The sequence below is a fragment of the Marmota flaviventris genome, chromosome 2, assembly GCF_047511675.1.
Source record: "Marmota flaviventris isolate mMarFla1 chromosome 2, mMarFla1.hap1, whole genome shotgun sequence".
NCBI lineage: Eukaryota > Metazoa > Chordata > Mammalia > Rodentia > Sciuridae > Marmota > Marmota flaviventris.
Genome location: NC_092499.1, coordinates 203,393,136 through 203,413,969, shown reverse-complemented (window position 1 = coordinate 203,413,969; position 20,834 = coordinate 203,393,136). Strand labels below are relative to the sequence as shown.

At 57.1% G+C, this 20,834-nt stretch overlaps 3 protein-coding genes across 6 annotated transcripts; 2 read left to right on the top strand and 1 right to left on the bottom strand.

Moving 5' to 3' along the window:
• Positions 1–2,763: 2,763 nt before the first annotated feature.
• Npbwr2 (neuropeptides B and W receptor 2) lies at positions 2,764–3,765 on the top strand. Its single transcript, XM_027954123.2, has one exon. It carries the CDS (start codon positions 2,764–2,766, stop codon positions 3,763–3,765), a length of 1,002 nt encoding a protein of 333 aa, XP_027809924.2.
• Positions 3,766–7,913: 4,148 nt separating this feature from the next.
• On the bottom strand, positions 7,914–18,192 carry Oprl1 (opioid related nociceptin receptor 1). Of its 4 annotated transcripts, none has more exons than XM_071609108.1 (4): positions 18,186–18,192; positions 13,447–13,688; positions 10,129–10,484; positions 7,914–10,047 (listed from the first exon to the last, which is right to left on the bottom strand). In XM_071609108.1, the coding sequence occupies exons 2-4, from the start codon at positions 13,677–13,679 to the stop codon at positions 9,524–9,526; spliced, it is 1,113 nt and encodes a 370-aa protein (XP_071465209.1). In that variant the 5' UTR covers positions 13,680–13,688; positions 18,186–18,192; the 3' UTR covers positions 7,914–9,523. The 4 variants fall into 4 exon arrangements, with proteins under 4 accessions (XP_071465209.1, XP_027810165.1, XP_027810164.2 ...); XM_027954364.2 differs by lacking the exon at positions 18,186–18,192 and adding an exon at positions 14,222–16,060 and having other exon boundaries at positions 13,447–13,712; XM_027954363.2 differs by lacking the exon at positions 18,186–18,192 and having other exon boundaries at positions 13,447–14,153.
• A 316-nt stretch (positions 18,193–18,508) lies between these two features.
• Positions 18,509–19,314, top strand: Lkaaear1 (LKAAEAR motif containing 1). The gene is made up of 3 exons (XM_071607447.1): positions 18,509–18,886; positions 19,005–19,127; positions 19,202–19,314. The coding sequence occupies exons 1-3, from the start codon at positions 18,509–18,511 to the stop codon at positions 19,259–19,261; spliced, it is 561 nt and encodes a 186-aa protein (XP_071463548.1). The 3' UTR covers positions 19,262–19,314.
• The last annotated feature ends 1,520 nt before the right edge of the window (positions 19,315–20,834 follow it).

Here is a 20,834-nt window from a genome sequence, read left to right as displayed (position 1 = left end):
ATAGCCAAACAAGTCACAGGCATGTCCAAAGTCTGGTGGTCATCTGTTAGCCAAACAAGTCACAGGCATGTCCAAAGTCTGGTGGTCATCTGTTAGCCAAACAAGTCACAGGCATGTCCAAAGTCTGGTGGTCATCTGATAGCCAAACAAGTCACAGGCCATTCTGCCTTAGCATTTGCACTGAGAATGGAGTAGCTCGAGGCTAGGCACAACATTATAGAATAAAAAACCCTGATATATTGTGGAATGTGCAGAGCACCTCCCTCCCAACCCCCTTCTTCCTTCCCATCACCTCCCTCCCCATGCCTGTCCTTCCCATTGTCCCCCCGATTTGGATGTGATGGCCTTGGTGAGGGTCTGACTAGGACAAGTTGGAAGGCAGAGAGAGGGTGTGGAAGGGGCTCTGGCTGAGCCAAACACGAGTAGGATTGCTTTAGACGAAGCAGGGGCATGGTGGGAAGCCCTGAGGGGGAGTCTGAACCCTAAGAACTGCCCTCTGGTAGTAGGCTATTCCCCTGTGGGGCTGGGGGGCAGGCAGTCTAGAGCAGCAGCTCTGGAGAAAGAACAGTGCCTCTGGTGTGTGTAGAGAGACAAGGAGCAAGAGGGTGCCCAGAAGTCCACCCAGGCTGGTGCTCAAGGCAACACTGGCTCTGATGCTGGGGGGACCAGCAGCACCCCGGAGCAGGCCCAGCATGGTCAGCCCCAGCCCCACTCCAGGAGAGCACGTGCCCCCACCATGCACGCCTCCGTTGCGCTGAGGTGGGGTCAATCCCTCACCCCAGCCAAGACCCTCACTGCCTGGCCAAGCCCATGCCCTTGGCAATGCCTGTGCCCCCCCCACAGCCAAGGAGGACACGGCCACCACTTACAGGCTGCCCCTTTCTCTGTCCTGTCTCTGGTTTTCAGGAGCTTTGAACAGACCACCTAATACCCCAAAATCATGGTCTTTAGGCTTTTCCTGGGGATGATCCCTCTGGGCCCAGCCCCGGGCCCTGCTGCCAGCCAGGCCCCCTTTGGACTCCATTTCCACATGGCACGTGGCAGGGAGCTAGGGGCCCATCTGCAGCGCCTGTGGACGTGGCCTCAGGCCTTGCAACTTCCAGGCACTCAGGGCTACTTCCCAGGCTCCTGTCCAGACCACAAGGGGACACAAGCACAAGCAGAAACGATGGAGCGACTTGCAGAAGAAACCATGAGCTGCAACCCAGAGGGCAGTGGCCACTACTCTGATGGGCAGCCACAGGCCTCCTGCAGCCAGCCACACCGAGGAACCTCCTGAGGCTACCACCCAAGCCTGCTCTGCCAGAGTGCCCTGCTGTTCACCACTAGGCTGAGTGAGTCTGGGCACATCTAGCTCCAGGAGCCAAAGGTGGGGAGAAGGGAAGGACCTAAGGATCAGCCCAGAGAGAGTGCCACACTTGCCACCGCTGCATGAGCCACTGAGCCAGTGAGTGGACAGGAGCCGGCAGGGAAGCAGACCTCCCTTCCACCATCTCAGGGCCTGCCAGCTTCTGCTCCATACATAAAAGACACAAAGAAGCTGTGTTGCCTGCAGCCAACAGGTTTCAACATGAGGACATATGGTCCCCAGGCCCTACATTAGGCCAAAGACACCCAGACCCCCTCGGACACCGTGTAGAGTCACCCACAGAAACCCCTGTGCACATGACAGGGACCCACATGCATGTGCCACATGTCGTGCACACCCAGGATCAGGCATAAGACACCCATGTACACAGGTAAGGCTTTCCAGGCCCATGGTGACCCACAGATGCTCTCAATGCCAGAGGCCCCTGCATGGCCCACCCTCCCAACACACACTTGCACGCACAGACTCAGACGCACATGCTGCTTAGCTAGCCCCTTGGGAGTCCCTAGCCGAGTGAGCGCCAAGGAGGCCCTGGATGGGTTGATTGCAAGGCACCACGGCACTGTGGGGGGGCTGCCTCCTGGGGCTCACAGCGTCAGCAAGAGAGACCCGCCTCCCTCCCTCCCTGCCTGCGCATCAGCATTGCCACAGGGAGGAGAGCCTAGCTAGGAAACCGGCAGCAAGCAGGCAGGTCCTGGAATCCCCCTCCCAGCTGGTGAGGGCTGACCAGGACCCCTGCCGGAAGTCTGTCAGGGGACAACCACCTCCCTTCTCCCTCCCAAGGCTATCTGAGCTCTGCTGCCACTCAGAGCCTGAAGGTCACCAACTTCTGGCCCCAGGCACCTGACAGGTGAGTGGAGAGAAGTCTGGCAGGGTCTGCAGTAGTGGTAGGGAGGAAGAGAGGGTGCAGGCTGGGAACTTCTGCAGGAAAGTGCTTTGTTCTGATACTTTGGTACTTGGGATTTGAAGGCAGCTAGGGATGCCCCTGGGAAGTGCATTTGCCAAAGGACAACAGTCCTGACCACTCTAATTGTGGACTGTGCTTGGGCAGAGTGGGGGCTGCTGGGAACAGCTCCAAGCATCTGCCTCCCAAGAGGGTGGTGGGGCTGACCTCGCAGAGCAGGAGCAGGGTCTAGGGAAGGTTGCTGAGCTGCCCAATGTGCCTGCCATCCCAGAGGAGACCCCTCACCCAATAGGTTCTTGCCTGCCTCAGGACCAGGATGGACAGAATGACTCCCAAGTGTTCTTGGCCTGGTGGAGTGGTGGCACCCTCTGCCAGAGAACTTGAGGTGGCCACTGTTCTGGTGGCCAGAACCCAAAGTTTCTGGCTATTTATTTCCCAGAATCCAGCCCAAGGAGACCCCTGCCCAGAACCTGCCTCCAGCCCCAAGACAATGCAGTCAGCCAGGCACACAGAGGTCAATGGCAGTGGGAGTTCCTTCTCTGCTGCCACAGTGGGCACCAGCCTCTCCCAGGACAACGGCACCCAGCCCAACACCACTTTCCCCCAGCCGCTATGGGCACTCTACGTGCTGCTGCCAGCGGTGTACACCGTGATCTGTGTCGTGGGGATAGCCGGCAATGCGGCAGTCATCCTGGTGATCCTGAGGGCACCCAAGATGAAGACCGTGACCCACGTGCTTGTCCTGAACCTGGCCGTCGCAGACGGGCTCTTCGTGCTGGTGCTGCCTGCCAACATCGCAGAGCACCTGCTGCAGCGCTGGCCGTTCGGGGAGCTGCTCTGCAAGCTCGTGCTGGCCATCGACCACTGCAACATCTTCTCCAGCATCTACTTTCTGGCCCTGATGAGCGTGGACCGCTACCTGGTGGTCCTGGCCACCGTGCGGTCCCGCCGCGTGCCCCGGCGCACCCCGCGGGTGGCAAAGGTTGCCAGCCTGTGTGTCTGGGTCGCTGTCGCTGTCCTGGTTCTGCCCTTCTTCTCCTTTGCTGGCGTATACAGCAATGAGCTGCAGGTGCCCAGCTGTGGGCTGAGCTTCCCAAAGCCAGAGCGGGCCTGGTTCCAGGCCAGTCGCATCTACACCTTGGTGCTGGGCTTCGTGCTGCCTGTGTGCACCATCTGTGGGCTCTACGTGGACCTGCTGCGCAGGCTGCGGGCCGTGAGACTCCGCTCTGGCACCAAGGCTCTGGGCAAGGCCAAGCGGAAAGTGACTGCCCTGGTCCTCACGGTGCTGGCTGTTTGCCTCCTCTGCTGGACGCCCTTCCACCTGGCCTCCGTGGTGGCCCTGACCACCGACATGCCCCAGACATCCGTGGTCATCGGCATCTCCTACGCCATCACCAGCCTCAGCTACGCCAACTCATGCCTCAATCCCTTCTTGTACGCCTTCCTGGACCACGGCTTCCGCAAGAATTTCCGTACCACATTCCTGTGCTGAGGGCCTTGGTGCCCAGCCCTTCCCTCTCCTCCCAGATGCAGCACCCCAGCCAGGGGTGTCCATACTGTTCCCATCATGCCCCTGTGCTCTCCATACAGAAGACACCAACCCTGCACAGACAACCACAGAAAGACCATGCTTCTGGACAGCCCTGCACGGACAGAAGCAGAGACTCCGGTCCCAGCAGAAGGCACCCAAGCCCGGTCACACACACAGGAGGGACCAGCAGATGGCCCCCAGATGGTCCCATCCATGTCCTCTCTGGAACCCAGGAACCTGAGAACCGCAATCGGTAGGGGAAGGACCCTGAACTATGAGTTTGTCCTGGAGCCAGCACCGTGTTCTCCTAGGCTCCACCCAAATGGGACTATGATGTGACCATACTGTGGGCACCTCGGGCAGCACAGCCAAGCGTTGCTGCCAAGGCTGAGGACAAGGACATCAAAGGAAGCCACAAAAATCCACCTTGGCCTGAAGCCCAGGGACATCCACCAGGAGGCCCACGCCCTCTGGAGGCCCTGGTGACCTGCTGCAGCACCACGCCCTCTGGACCCCCACAGTCTAGAGGCTGTAGGCCCTTGGAGGAGCAGGTATCCAAAACTCCCTTCTCCTGGGTGGGCCTGGGTCCAGAGCTGGGTGCTGGATCTCCCTCCAGGGTAGGGATGCACACACAGTTCAGGGGTCCAGAGGCCATGACTGCCCAAAGACTAGTCACTCTGGGCACCCTGGCTCTTGGCCTTACGGCATGGAGCATCATGCGGTAGGTTTCAGCCCTCACCACTTCCGAGGCACCCCAGAGAAGGTGCCCCCTCCCCCACTGGACCTAAGTCCAGAACAGTGCCAGCCCACCTCACTGTCCCCTCCCTGCCTCCATGAGCCCCAAACAACAACTTAACTGTAATCTCTACCTGGCATCTTCCCTAGCCCAACATTGCATGTGAGACCTATTGCTGTTTCTGCAAAACCCAGAGCTACAAAAAAAAATCAATGTTGTTTTTGCTGCTCGCTGTCAGGAAGCAGGAGTGGCCTCTCTGGGTGGTTCTGGCTCTGTCTCCCTTGTCCAGTCGGGACGCGGTGGACTCAGGTCCTCTGGAGGCTGCATAGGGGCTGAGGATATGCATGGACCCTCCACAGACTGAGGGCCTCCAAGCTGGCCCCAGTCCCCCAGGGAGTTGATCCTGGAGCTCCAATAGGAAGCCTGGACATCTCTTAAGTCTTCTCAGAAGTCACTTGTCACCGTCTCTGGCATATGCTGTATACTAGATAGGAATGTTCCTGGGGTCCTGGGCTACAGGCCTGTCCGATTTTGGCCACTCACCCAAAAACCAAACAGAAAAGGTCATGGTGAAAAGCAGGAGATTTTAATCACTGTGGTCACATTGGGAAGGCAAAGTGAGATCCAGCATCCCAAGCCTGTCTAACAGATGCTGACAGAAGCTTTAGATTTAAATGGAGGAAGAACTGGGGCCAGGGCAAGAGGCCTGCGTGATTAAGCAGTCCTGGACAGGCTGTGGTCTGGCCCATAGTGATTTCAGTTCTGATTTGGCAAGATGGCTCCAGAGAAGTCCTGATCAATTTCTGCTTGCTGCTCAGGACGTGTATCTTATCAGACCTGTGGTCCTGTGCGGGAGCCATCAGCTCCCACGAGACAATTGCTCCTGCTCAGGGTGGGGGTGTCCCCTTTGGGGAGCCATGCCTTCCTCCGATGGTGCCTGGAAGAGTTAGGACAGCACTAAAGACTTCCCGGGTCTGAAACTGAATGCTGCACATCTTGCCTCAGTCTTGGAGGGGGATAGGATGGCTAGGGTAAGGTTAAGATTAAGAAACCTCATGTTACAGTGTTTAGCTGAACACTCCTTAAATGATTGACATGCCCGCATGCGCAGTGGAGCAGCGTCACCACCATGGGAACAGACACCGACGGAGACAGAGATGCCAGCTTCCTCGGCTCCCAGCCACCCGTGGGGCAACTGAGGCCTAGTGAAGAGTCACTGCTCTCAGCCTAAGCAGCTCCAGCCCCTCGCCCTGAGGGGCTGAGGGTGCTTCTTAACCACCATCCACACCCACCACTCCACAGAGAGAACGAGCTGTGCCTGGGCTGTCACACCTCGCAAACAGCCTAATTACCACTTCAAGCACGCTGTTCCTAGGCCCGAGAACTCCTCAGGACCCAGGCGGAGGCTGCATCTTGCTGTGGCAGCAGAACCAGGAGCACAGCACTGAATAATGAGCCTGGAGGAGGGGGTGAGTGGGTGCGAAGAGCAGGAGGCAGGCGTCCTGGAGAGCTGCCAGGCTTGGGGAGGGCCACGTACAAGAACAGGCCCCATCACATTTTGTTTATGGCTCCTGCCCCCATCCACAGCCCAACAAAGGGAGCTGCCTCCCCTTCCCTCCTCAGCTCCTTGGGAGCACCATGGGGACCAAGAGACAGACACAGCCAGGGCCCAGTGATACCAAAGACAGACTTATCAGGGTCCTGCCCAAGCCAGCCTAGTCCTCCCACCAGAGACTCCTACTATTGGGTAGGGGGGCCACCCTGAACAGCTCACTCCTCCAAACCCCCACATTCTGGCTCTTGGTCCCAGGGAGAGCCTCACCCCGGGGGGGGGGGGGGGGGGGGAAGTGCCCAAATCTCACTGCCCTCATGACCTCAGGGCCTCAAGGCCTTGCCTTGGTCTGCCATGTGACCACAGCACCCCCTGGTGGAATAGTCTGAAACAACTCTTGTGCCCAGGCTTTCCTGACTGAGCCCCACATACACACCAGCCCTACCCACAGCCCCACCGGGATGGTTCTATGTCTCCCTTTGCACAAAAGAAAAAAAACAAGGCTCATGGAAGCTGGATTTGTCCCCATCCAGGGACAGGATAAAGGTGCAGGCAGGGGTGCTGTGGGGCTGGGTGGACCTTGGGAAGGGCACAGTCCTAGAGAGCCATGGAGCCTCAGCCTCCCCCTGTGGCCTCACCCTGCTAGCCAGGCTCCTGGCAGACCCCGGGTGGGTGCTTGCCCAGGACATATGCCCCACCAGAAGGGTGGGGCAGCAGCCCAGGACCCCTCACACGAGCCCCTCCAGCAGGACCACACCATCTCCTGGGCATTAAAACGCTGTCCCTTGGCAGGGCCTCTTCCTCCCACATTTCCCTTGATGCTGGACTTCTGTTGAACAGCAATGTGTGAGAACTCTAACTCCCAAGTTCGTATGCTGTAGTCCTAGACGTGTTGGTGTCAGGAGGTGAATCTTTGGGAGGTGAGCAGGCTGTGAAAGTGGAACCCTGTGGTGCTGCTAGCATCCTTATGAATGGGACAACCAAGCTCTGGAGCCCTCTTTCCGTCATGTCACAATGAGGAGGTCAGCTCTTACTGGAACCTGATGAGTCCAGCACCCTGTCCATGGGCTTTCAGCCTGTGGAACTATGAGAACTCAACTGTGGTGCACAAGCTGCCAGTCCACAGTGCCTGCTACACCGCCCGAGGCTGTCCATCATGAAAACTTGCACAAAATAGTATCAGCCCACCTGCCCACCCTGGAAACCCTGAGCCCACCAGTGTGCCGTCAAGTCTCTCTGACAGGGTCCTCTCTGCCAGTCAACTCGGGAGTCAAGAGGTGAGTATATGGTTCAGGGTGCAGGGCCACTCGAGAGGCTGCTCTGCATGTTTCTGCTCACAGAAGGGGAACTGAGCAGAGGTGAGGGTCGGCACATAAAATGGGGTGAAGAGACTCCTGCAGCCCTGGGAGGAGGGGCATCAACCATAGCCCAGGGCGCCAGGTGCACTATTTGTATCAAAGGGAAGCCCTGAAACACATCAGGAACTAGTTTCCTCTCACCAGGTCAACTTCCTAGGGACAGGGCTGACCTGTGAGCTTCACAGAGGCCAGAGGACTCATCAGCCCCACAGCCCTCTCCCGCTCATGTGCTAAGCTCGACACCAGTCCCCATGTGGATGGAGTCAGAAACACCTGTTCTAAGGAGGGCATCCAGTCAGAGAGCAGGTTTATCGTGCCCTCCTTCATGACCCTCGCGACCACAGGGCCGCCAGGCCTTGCCTTGGTCTGTCATGGGCCACAGCACCCCCTGGTGGAAGAGTCTGAAACAGGACACAGGTTCAGGGCTGGCTACACACACAAGGAATGACACTGGTCACAGGCATAAATACACAGGTAATGTCACAGGTGGCATTACAACAGCACAGAGTCAAAGTTCTCAGCCTTGGTAAGAAAGCACTATAGCCAGGTGGCTCCTGCCAAAGGCCTCACAGAGTGTGCCCGGGTCTCCCCAGGAACAGCCCTGCAGCCAAGGCTCCCCAGGGCAGGAAGAACCAGCCCAAGACTGACCAAGGTCTGGGGAAGAAGAGCCTCTTTTCAATGTTGCAGGTGTTTCAAAAATTCACCTGCAGGAAGAGTGTTCGCAAAGCTGCCTGATTCTCTGGGTGATCACAGCAGGGTTTCCCCAAGGGACAGAGTTCCCAAAGCTCAGAGTCCTTGCAGGTTAGCCCAAGCAAACCTTGCACAGCAGCTCTGCTTGTGAGGCCAACCTCACATCTGGCAGCAGGCTCAGGCCTTACCCAGAGACACTCTGAGGCCTGCGACTAAACAGTGAGCAATGGGTATGCAAAGCAAAACCCAGCCCAGCCATACCTCCCCAGGCCTCAGGCCCCTTCCATCTGCACAGCCACTGACCCAACTTCAAGCAAAGGAGACTGGGAGAACTCCCCAGAAGGTGGTAGGGCCCTCAGGGCTGAGCATGCTGTTCTGACTAAACACACAGGGCCCATGCTTCGCAAGCCATAGAGCCACCCACGGTGGTCCTGCAGCACCCCTCCCTGAGCCACCTCCCACACCTGCAGAGGCAGCACTGGCTGCACAGTCTGTGCACAACAGTGCACATCAGGCTTCTGGAGGGCAAGAGCCCCTGAAAAACTGCTGGGGTCAGGCCTCCTGTTCGCCTCAGAAAGGGAAGTGGGAGTCAGGCCCAGGGCAGAGCCACCATCGGGAAGAGCAGAGAGCGGCAGCACTGAGGCAGGTCCAATCCACAAGCTGTACATTGTAGCACAAGAACATTGAGAAAGTGACTGGGCCAGGACCCACATGAAGCCTCCAGCCAAGGCTGACAGCTTGCTGCATACCCTCCTAGGGTAGCCCTGGCTGCTCAGATGGAGTCAGAAAGTGTTCCAGGTGGAAGCCCTGGGCTCAGGGTCAGTCCCTCCACAGAGAAATGCTGCCCACTACACTCCTGGGCAACACCAAGACAGTCCAGTGGCCCTGAGTAGACACTGCAAGGTCAGAGGCAGTCAGAGCCCTGCCACACAAATAGCACACAGCATGCGGGGTGCAGGTGACTACAGAGCCGCGGCTACACCTGGGCATGAGCCCACCTGCAGTATCAAGGCTCCGCTGACTCAGCATGGGAGAGGTTGAGGAGGAGTCACAGGAGCATGGCTGCTGAGCAGCAGCTCCTCTCAAAGGTGTCCACAGAGCAGTGGACATTTGCAGGCAGTGTCCTTGCATCCCCTCTGGCCCCGCACCAGGAGTGCAGTTTAGTCTTATAGAGGCTACAGCGGGAGAGGCAGCCACAGTCCACTGCCCCATGATGTCATTCAGGTCCTCCTCTGGGACTGAGTATCATGGGCCAAAGGGAAAAGCCATCTACAGCTCCAGACGCTTGGGATCAGCCTACAGAGCAGTGACCTGTGTGAGCTCCGTGTTGGGCGTGGATGGGCTCTGTGGGCTGACGGGCACCATAGGCAGGTCCACGCCTAGTCATGCGGGCCGCGGCACTGTCTCAGAAGTCTTGCAAGCAAGGGCCACATCCTTGGCGATGCTCCGCACTCGGTCAGATACCTGCATCTCCCGATGCAAGGCGGATGCACAGCAGAACTTGCGGAAGCAGGCCTTGAAGTTCTCATCCAGGAAGGCATAGAGGATGGGGTTGAGACAACTGTTGACATAGCCCAGGGCTGTGCAGAAGCGCAGGATGGCCACAGCCGTCTCACTGCCTGGCTGGACACCCAGCCCTTGAACCAGAACAAAGACCTGCACAGGCGTCCAGCAGCCCACAAATACAGCCACCACCACCAGCACCAGCCGGGTGATTCGCCGCAGGTTCCGGTCCTTCTCTCGGGAGCCCGAGAGCAGACGAACACCACGCAGCCGCCGGATCATGAGGCTATAGCAGACAGAGATGATGAGCACGGGAATGATGAAGGAGAAGAGAAAGATGCAGACAGCAAACACGGGGCCCCAGTAGTCCTGGGGGGCAGGGATCTCCACCAGACACTCGATCTCTGCAGGGAGAAAAACGAGATCAGGAGGGGCTGCTGGGAACCATGGGGAACCTGGTACAGAGAGGAGGGCCACCCACTGACCTTCATCCTCCACCTGTGCTGAGCCCATGATGGCAACAGGGACGCCAACCACAGAGGCCAGGGCCCATATGGCCACATTGACAGCCTGAGCCTTGCTGGACGTCCGGACATCAAGGGCACGGATCGGGTGGCAGATGGCTACGTAGCGGTCTACACTCATGGCCGTCAGGGTGAAGGTGCTGGTGAACATGTTGTAGTAGTCAATGGCAATGACGGTCTTGCACAGGGCATTCCCAAATGGCCAGAAGCCCAGTAGGATGTCTGTGCCCTGGAAGGGCAGTGTCAGTAGGACCAGGGTGTCTGCCAGAGCCAGGTTAAAAATGTATATGTTGGTAGCTGTCTTCATCTTGGTGTGCCTGAAGAGAGGACAGGGAGAAGAAAGGTTCCTTTGGCCACTTAGACTAGACCTGGCAGGAAAGGCAAGGACTTGGTCCTGGACCCAACCCTAGGGCCCACTGAGCCAGTCTGGGGAATGAAGCGTGGAAACAAACATTCTAACAGGGTGACGCTGAGTTCAGAGGCAGCTTCAGAAAGGGATTCTGACACCTACAGAGAGCTCCAGACCTTAAAGACTGTGGGGTGCCAGAGCACATGCCTGACTGCACGGCAACGGGGTCGGAATCATAAGAGAAAGACCCTGTCCTTTCCCCTGAGTTTCCCTCAAGATTCCTCATGGACTCAACTCCTGACCCTTCAGCTACCAGAGGTTTGTAAGAGCTCCAAAGTATGTGAAATCACATCAAAGACCTCCTAGTCCATACTACTGTCTAGCAATGGAAACAGGAAGTGGTGACAGGGACAGGAGGGGTGCTCATAGGGTCCAATTGTATCCAAGCACCTGGAACAGAGCTGCAAAAATGGCAAATTAGTAATAAATACTTGTTGAATTAATAAGTGGTTGTGATAGTGGTGGGGAGAATGGTTATGGGGGCCGCGATGGTGGTGATGATGGTAATGGTGGTGATGGTGGTGACGATGATCATGGTGATGACAGTGACAGTGGAGATATGAGGGTGGTGTTGGTGTTGATAGTGATAATGATGATGGTAAGGATGGTGGTGGTGGTGGTGGCAGTTAAAGCACCAGAGGTGACGATATTCCACGTCGATTTAGTTGCCATAAAATAACCTGGGGTTCCGTTCTGTTTATTAGAGATTAAGAATAAGCACAAAGATGGGGGCTGGGGTGGAGCACTCGCCTGGCACGTGTGAGGCCTGGGTCTGAGTCTCAGCACCACATAAAAATAAATGAACAAAATAAAGGTATCGTGTCCATCTACTACTGAAAAATATTGGGGGGAAAGGAAAGCAGCAGCACAAAGACGGCCAGTGCAGTGGTGCGTGCCTCGATCCCGCAGCTCAAGAAGGTGAGGCAGGGGGACGCTGAGCTCAGAGGCAGCTTCAGAAACGTGGAAAGGCCCTAGGAATCTCAGAGAGATCCTGTTTCTAAATAAAATATTAAAAAGGGTTTGGGATATGGCTCACAAGTTAACTGCCCTGGTTTCAATTCCTGGTACCAAAAGAAAAAGAATAAGCACAAAGAGGCCGAGTTGCAACCTCAATGCGAACAGCAGTGACAATGATGGTACCTCCCTGTGTCAAGCTCCTCCACGGATGTTATCTCATCTAAGATTCACAGAGATGCTACTGGATTGCCGCTGTATGGGGGAGAGAACTAAAGCTCAGATGCCCTAAGTAGCTTGCTTTCTTTTTCCTTTTTTTTTTTTTCATGGTACTGGTGAGTTAATCTAGGGGTACTCTATCACTGAGCTGCATCCCAGCCCTTTATTTTTCAAGACAGGGTCTCACTAAGTTGTCCAGGTTGGCCTCCAACTCACAATCCTCCTGCCTCAGCCTCCTGAGTTGGGATTACAGCCATGTGCCACCATACCGAGTCTATGAAACTTGTTAGGGCCTTAGAGCTGATAAAAAGCGAGTGGGGCTTGGAACCAGGTGTTTTAACTCCTAGAAGCCACCCCAGTCTGGTGGCTCAAAACGCACTCTGTGCCACCAATTGAGTGGTGTGGACATGGCAGCTCCTCAGCATGGGTCTTTCTGAGGACACTGGTGGTCAAGAAGGCCTCCATGTCTACTATAATCCAGGAAGTGGCTGTGATGCCCAGTACAAGGAGACACAGGGAGGTGCTGTTAGCAGGAAGGTGGTCAGGGTACATGGCTGCCCCCAGGCAGCTGCACTTCTGGCCACAGAGGCCTGTGGGTCAGGCAGGACCCTCCCTAGGGTCCTCCCTAGAGGTCAGTACTGTGAAGGGCAAAGCTGCTCTTCCCCTTATCCAACCATGCATCTCTCTCTCTCTCTCTCTCTCTCTCTCTCTCTCTCTCTCTCTCTCACACACACACACACACCATACACATACACGTGGCTATGTGGCCTGTCCTTCCCACTTTCTGGATGGAGAAACAAGGCTCACAGAGAAATGGGGTTTGTCAGGGATGCTCAGAGGACAGTTGGGGAGTCAGGGACTGGACACTCCACTGTCCTGTTCTGCCTCCACCAACACCACTGCTACCCAGCAGCTTCCTGGGAGCCTGCGAGGCCCTATGGAGGGACGCTTGCTTCAGAGCCCTGAGCATTTCTTCAGAATCACCTCTTTCTGGGTCAGAGAGAACACCCTGAGCCAGTAAAAACTCACTGGTTTCTTGTTTTCCTGCTCAAGTCTCCCAAGGCTCCTTTCAAGACCCCACTCACTGTCTGCAGTGCACTCGACTCTCTCCCACCCAGAGGAACACAGGGTCCCTCATCTCCCCAGCCCAGAAATCCCTCCCCTTCTGCCACATGTGCCCAGGGCATGTGCCACGTGAAGGGCTCCTTACCCACCTCACAGTGCAGCCCCACAGTGCCCCCACAGTGCCCCCATGGCCACCCAGCTGTGCCACCACCCTAACCACCTGGCACTAGCATCTCCTCTGGTCCCCAAGCTCTCCCATCTCTGAGCACCAGCAGATCCAGGCTCAGAGGAGAGGGGCCTCAGGGAGGCCTGTCCCTGTGGGAGAGGTTGGCAAGCCCTGAGGAGGGCCAACTCCTAGGGCCGCTATGGAGCCCACGAGGTCACTCACAGTCAGCTCAGCACAGCTCAGACCAGGGTCTAGGGAGGTGACGTCACTACCTGGACGGACAGGCTGGGGAAAGGACTAAGCATCCAGGGCCTCAGGATAGATCCCGCTCCCTGGACAGGGAGAAAAGGAACTTAATGGAAGCAGCAAGATAGCCCCATCTGCTCAGGTCCGTCCCAAACAGCCTCCTGCCTCAGTCTCCCATCTGCAGCTGTATGGGACTCACAGAGAAATGGGCCCCACCTACCTGAGGATGACGTACATGACGAGGCAATTCCCCAGCAGCCCCCCGATGCACACGGCCAGGTAAAGCCCCACGATGGTGACCTTGAGCCCAAGGGGCAGGAAAGAGCCACGGCTGGCATTGAGCAGCAGGTGGGGGGGCATCACACTGTGGTTGGAACTCAGGAGGGACAGGTTGCCCTGAAGGTGGCTGCTGTAGAGGACCTCCCAGAGTGGGGCAGGAAAAAGCGACTCCATTCTGCTGCCCTGAAAAATCAGTCTGTATAGGACCTGGGACAGGGCACAGAAACAAGTGACCATGTGGCAAGGCACACACCCACACAGGACGCAGAGCACAGCAGGTGCAGCCCAAACAGGCATGCAGACCCCGGGGCTGGCTGCAGACACCAAAGCACACATGCAGGACAAAGCACACACGTGAGGATACAGCCTGTGCTTACACACAGACACACATGGAGACACAAGGGTGTATGCAAGAGAGGGACACAGAACACAGAGACACTCATGCCCACAAAGGTACCTCGCATTTGGTTGACAGACTCAAACGTGGACTGCATGGAGATGGTTACACAAGGACACACATCCACCCACAGGGACTCGGGAACACAGCCACGTATGTTCAAAGGTGATGTGATGCACACATATGAACACAAAAATGCCCAAACCACCCTCATGCACACACAGAACAGACACTAGCGCCCCTGAGACATGCCCAGGAACACCCGGGCACAGCCTTCTCCTGCCCCTCCCAGCCCTGCAGAGCAGGGCCCCCCACTTACCTCTAGCACCTCAGGCCCTATCTCCACGACTTCTTTGGGAATGGGGACTGAGGAGACCCCAGCCCTGGGCAGATGGATGGAGAGGCTGAAGCAGAGTGGGGCTAGGCGGCTCGCTCCTTGCCTCAGCGCAGGGTCTGGATGGGGCTGCAGCGTAGCTGCTGCTTCTCAGCAGACGCCAGACTAGACGCAGTGGCGAGTGCAGCAAGTGCGGCAGCCAGGAGCTGGGGGAGGGGGAGGGGGAGGAGGCTGCTGCTCCAGAGCAGGAGGGGCTGCGCAGGCTGGAGGAGGGGTCTATGGAAGGAGGACGGCTGCCCAGGGCCACCTGGGCCCCATACCACATGGAAACAGACATGAGATCAGGGCACACATAAAGAGAGGGACCCACAGACCCAACAGACCCACACACAGGCCAGGACACATGACATGGATGTGCACAGACACAGATGCAGACACAGACCAGAACTCAGACACATATGAGGACGCAGGCTCAGACAACAGAGTCCCAGGAACAGGAACTCAGGGAGAACCCTACAGACAGACCCACTCAGGCAGACGTGGGCCCCCAACACATGCAGTCACAGCCTTGGACAGCCTGGTCCAGACCAGCCTTGGATGGCCTCCCTGCCTAGAACAGCACCCCTCAGCCAGGCTCCACAGTCGGCAGAGCCCAGTGGGCAGGCAGACAGCAATGTCCGGCCCAGCCAGTTCTCAGAGCCTTGCTGTAAACAAGCAGAAGGGTGCTGAACCCAGCACTGCAACCACACCTACTGTGTGCTGCTTGTGCCTACCATACGCCATGCCTGAACAAACAAGCCCATTCCCCAGCACACACGGCTGCTGCCACGCACATCTCTCCAGCAGATGAGAATGTGAAACCTCAGAGGTGTAAAGACCCCTGTCCACCTGGCAGGCTGGGAAAGCCCAGGTCTGCTTGTCACATGGAGCCACACCAAGGGCATCTCCACAGTTGGGCCCCAGAGAAGGGCCCTGGCATTCACACAGCTGAATCACTCCCATGGATCTGCCTCCTTGCCAGCACAGAGGTCATAAGCACACTGAAATGAAAGGTTACAAGTCAAGGCCATGTGGGTGACCCCTGCACTGAACAGTCATGGGGTTGTTCTTCCTACACAGGATGTAAAGGAGAGCTAGACCTCCCCCCACACAGCCAGACCCTGCTTCTTTTCCAAGGATGGGGATCTGGTTGCTAGGCAACTGACAACAGTGTTGCTAGGATACCTGTCAAATCAGGAGAGGCCAGAGCAATCAGACGCCCCAGGACTCAGCATCCCCAGCTGTCCCCCAGGATTGTCTCTGCATCTCCACTGCAGCTGAGACTCAGGAATACATGTGACATTTGGGGAACACATACCAGCAAACATGTACACAGATACCTAGACAAGCACGGGATAAATACACAGAGACACAGGTACATGCTTAGGGATGCACACCAGAGCCACATACATGCAAACCATTACAAGGTGTACACAGGCATGTTGGCAGACTCAGAGAAAGCACAGACGCCCACGGGAACAGGCAAACACCAGCCGAGGCTCTCTAACACCCAGGAGACACACACTCTCACACACACTCTCCAGACAAGGCTGACCCCAGACCTCAGGGTCTGACCCCAGACCTCTGGGCCAGGGGAGGCTCAGATTCCTGCAGCTCCTTCCCTAGGTGAGCCCAGAGTTCCCACTCCAGCTGCCCCTTCCTGTCTGCCCATCTTCAGAGCCTCATTTCCTAATGGCCTTTGCTGCCTCCCAGCCCAGATCCTGTCCTGGAGAAGGGGATGCTGTAGGTACTGTGAGGGTCGGCAGAGCAGAGCCACAGGACACACCAGTCTGATTATCTCACATGTCCCTGGGGCTGCCACACCCATATGGGGCAGGGGGCTCCAGTCCTGCCTTGCCCCTGACCCCAGCCCTGGATCCCTCAGCCCACCACAGGGCCTCCACACCAACTGCTGCAGTGCTGCAGGCAGGCCTGTGAGCGATCTCAGTGGACACCTGTGGAAGTCTCCATGGAGGCTGGCACAAAGGCCAGACAAAGGAGGCCTCTTGGCCCCTCATAGATACGATCACAGGTGGGAGGACAGGCTTGTCATCTGATGGTTGGTGACCAGGATGAGATGCAGACTACCTTCCCACAAAGGGGGACTGGCAGTGCAGAAGAAATGGCAGACTTCTCTTACCCTGACCAGAACTCAGTGAGCCCTCAAGAGGGGTGCAGGCAGAGCCTGGGCCTGACCAGAACATACGAGTCACACAAAGCTCATCAGGGGACATGTTATGTGCACATGTCATACACAGGCAAAACAAGGCATGCAAGGAAATCAGGGATGGCCCAGACATGAATGTCACCCATGAAAGGAGCACGTGCCCACAAGTCGCAGTGGAGCCAACAGGGCCATGTGGGACGTCACCTGCATCTGGGCAGAGTTGGTGCCAGAATGAACACAGCATCTGCAAAGGGCGCACCCACCTCCATGCCTCCCTGGTGCCAGCCCTGGCGCCCAGCCCCAGTGCAGGGGCAGGGAGTCCTCCTGCTCCTCCTCCCCCCCTCCCTGCATCAATGCTTCTTATTTATACCAAGAGAAAGCTACAAGTCCCTTCTGACAGGACAGAACTCTCTCCAGCTCCCTGTGCCCACATCCCAGAAGAAGGACCACGGTAAAACCTCCCCACCCCCTCTGTGCAGTGCCTTCCCCCACAGTGCTGATGCCCAGGCACACACAGGAGGGGGTCAGCATCAGGAAGGCCCTGGGATGCTCAGTGACCGGCACCTCAGCCAGGAAGCTGCACCTGTAGAGTTCTGGCTCTGAACTCCAGAAGGTACCATCTGCCTACCTAGGAACAGGTATGATAGGATTGGGAAGCAATGCAGACAGGAACACACTATGATTAAATCTGCACTAATCTTAGTCTAACTAAACTGTGGAATGAGTATGTGAATACCTGATATGTGCATGAATCATTACAGAATTAATAAACTGAGAAACTAAAATTGTCATTGTATCATAAAATTAATAAATGACAAATAGATTATGAAAATCTAGGACCGGGCTGGTATGCAGCTCAGTGGCAAAGCATCTGCCTTGCATTCGCAAAGCACTGGGTTCGATCCCCAGTTCCAAAAAAGACAAAAAAAAAAAAAAAAAAAAAGAACGCCACCAAAAATCTAGGACCAATCACCCAGGGGTAGGATGAGGGGCCCTGAATTCTGTCCCAGTGCCTGATGAGCACTGATGGGAAAGGATCTCAGCCTTAAAAGTATGGTTGCAGTTAGGCCCAAAGCCCTCTCCCGCGCCCAGATGGTGAGTCCGTGGCCCCCAAAATGGTGCGTCAGTATGTACAGCACAGAGGTCACTTCAGCCTGAGGGGCCGCCCCCCACCCACCCACCCACCCAGTTGGAGGTGGGGCAGGGCTCGGGTTGCCGGGCAACCGCATCAACAAGCACCGAAGATTCCCACAGAGAACCGGGAAGTTCGGGCGAGTGGGCGCGGGTGGGAAACTCTGAAATTTGGGGGCGGGCCGGCGGTCCCTGGCTCTGCTCCTGACCCACGGTGAGCCAGGATCTGGCCCGAGGGTGAGATGGGGCGACTGGGACCAGAAGGACGCTGGGCTTTCCCCTCTTCTCTGAGCTCTGCTCCCCTTGCCTCGGCCCAGCAGGAGTCAAGCCAAGATGATGGCGACTGCCCTAAAGCAGTCGGCTCAGAGCCTCCATCCACACACATGCAGCCATACACACACAGAGCTACAAAGATACCCGCCACAAAAAAATGTATACCTACACAGACATGCACGAACCTGGAGGCACACAAGCACACCCATCTCGGCCTGGCTGGTCACCCCCAAACCACTGCTCCTGGGGCCGGGACAGGACAGGACAGACAAGACCAGTCCCCGAGTTCTAGTGGGATGCTGACAGGTGACCGCAGAAATGGGGGTCAATAGGCCTCACCCAGGGAAGTCCCTTGTGGTCTCTATCCCTGGGTAGGCCTGAGATGGCCTGGTTGGGGCATTTTCTCAGTTCAATCCTTCGGTGGGCAGAAAGGGCAGTTTCTAAAACTGAATGGATCAGGAAGTCCTCGCTGGCTGCCGGAGGCAGTGGGTCAACCACCCGGCTGAGCGCCTTGGCCACGACCTGTGTTCAAAAAGGCCAAAGGTTGGGCAGTGAAGTCTGCCGCGACAAATCCAGCGGGGGGAAAAAGCTGGACCGCGCGGTGGGACCGGTTTAAGGTTGGACAGCAAACGGGGTGTCCCTTTCCCTCCTCAGGCCAGCGGATGCCGCCGCCCGCAGGGAAGTGCTCGAGTGAGCAGGTGGGGAAGAGCGCGTCAGGAAGCGGGCCTCGTGAGGAGCGCGCCAAGCGGGTGCCCGCGACCAAGCCAGGCTGGACCCTGACGCTGGAGGGGCTGGCCGCCATGAGCCCCACGCAGCGACACCGCCACCTGCTTTTCGGTGACCTGCTCGAGGACGTGGGTGCAGCCGCCTCCATCTTTCCGCGCGAGTCGGTAGAGCTGGAGTACCTCGTGCCCGACCCCCGCACCTGGACGCAGTGCGAGCTACCCACCGAGCGCTGGAACCGGCTGCTGGGCGTCCTCAAGGCCGCGGAGGCTCGCGGGCGAGTCCGCGCCCTGCGACTGCGCTACACCCGAATGCGGGTGGGCCTGGAATCAAGGGCGGGGGCACCACCCATAGGGAAGACCACCCTCTCGCAGGAGTGGGCAGAGGGTGGGTACAGCTGAGGCGCGCCGCCGCTCAGCCGGCTTTGGCCCGCAGGCAGAGGAAATTGCGCTCCTGATCCAGCGGCAGGGCTCAGCGCGCGCCGCCATCAGACTGGAGACATTCCTGCCGCCACAGCTGAAACCCACACGGATTCCGGATCCCCTGGATCGACAAGAGGTTCTGGCAAGCCCTGGGTGGGTGGGAGGACCCCTCGCCTCCTCCCACACCGACCACAGCCCCTCTCCTTGCAGCGGAGGCGTGTGGAGACCATTCTGGAGGAGGCGGTGGATGGCAGCATCTTCCCACGGTGACAGTGACCCAAGTGTGTCCCCACACCCTCTCCTTACATAAAGTTCTTCTCTGAGGGCTCTCTGGTCTTTCTGGACCCCCACAGGGAAGGGGCGAATATAAATGCTGTCTCTCCCCAACATTTGCAGTTAGACATCATGGTATAGGAGTGGGCCCCCCAAAACAAGTAAGATGTGAGTTGGCAGGAGTCAAAGTAAGGGAATATTCAGATCCCCCAATCCCAGCCTGCCCCCATCAGGCAACCAGTGCCATGGTGGCAGACATGAGAGGCCCCCAGACTGGAGGGGAAGAGAAAGAGCCTGTCTCAACACCAGCACCCCATCAACCAGGGCTGCCTTCAGTGCTGGTCATCCCATGGAGGGTTGCATTCTGCAAGGGTGAGTGACCACAAACCAAAGCCAGCCATGCCCAGAGACTGTGGAAGATACCCCCAGGGCGTCCTACCTTCTGGAACAGAAAATCTACCCTCTAGCCTTCTCTCACCCTGAACAGTACCCCCACATACACCCTGCTTCCTTCCCCCAGACCCCCCCCCCACACACACACACACACACCAAGCACAGTAAGGAAACCACCCCAGCCCATTTTGACAAACAAGCCCAAGTCCTATAAGACCTCTGCCCAGTTTCTGGACAGCTCTTACTTGTATCCTTGATGGGTTCTGCAGAACGTGGGGCTCCTCTTGGTCTCCTCTCCCCTGTCCCTCCTGCCCAGAGGACTACACAGAGTTGGGAGCTATAAGGAACCAGAAGATACCAGGGGGCTCCCACTGGCTCTGCCTGGAGCAGAGAACAGATCTGGAGGGAAGGCAGAGGTCAGAGCTAAGGTTCTGCAAGGAATTCTGCTCACTGGCAGTCAATCCCTAGCCCCATGGGGACCTGTGTCCAATATCCCCTCAGCACCTTATCCTTCACCTATTCTGGGTCTTTGCTGCCCTGGGCCTTGACCCATGCCCACATTCTGCAGAGCTCACAAGTCAGCAGGCCTCCTAGGAAGAGCAAAGAGAAGGGGGAGGAGTCAGGCAGGAGGAAGGACAAAGGGGAGCAGGAAGATGGTGGGCTTGGGCAGGGGCAAATAAATAGGGACGTGGCCTCAGAAGACAATCTGTGTCTCGGGATGACAGCCAGCCCTGGGATCCTCCAGTCAAGCTCCCTGCAGTTTGTATGCCAGGATTTTGCCTCTAGGGATGTACTGAGTGACTAGGAGGATCTTGTCTGGTTAATAAAGTCATGCATCATTTCATCACTTCTCTGCCCTTCATGCCTTCATGTTTAAGATGAGCACCATGGGGCTACTCAGGGACTCAGGGCAGTGCCCAAAATGACAAGTGTAGAGGCATGTGAGGACCAGAGACAAAGCCTTGCACCCTAAGAAAACCTGCAAGAAAGGGGCCAGAGACAGCTCTGTGCCAGGCCCCCTTGATCCTCATGCCTGAGAAGAGCTGGGTCTGCAGAGGCAACTAGGGAAGAAGACACTTCTACCAGCAGAAGCTGTACAGGGGAGCAAAGCCTGCAGGCTAAGGCCCAATGTACTGTGGTCTGTGAGGGGGTCTGGAGCAGAGGGTCCTGGCTTTAA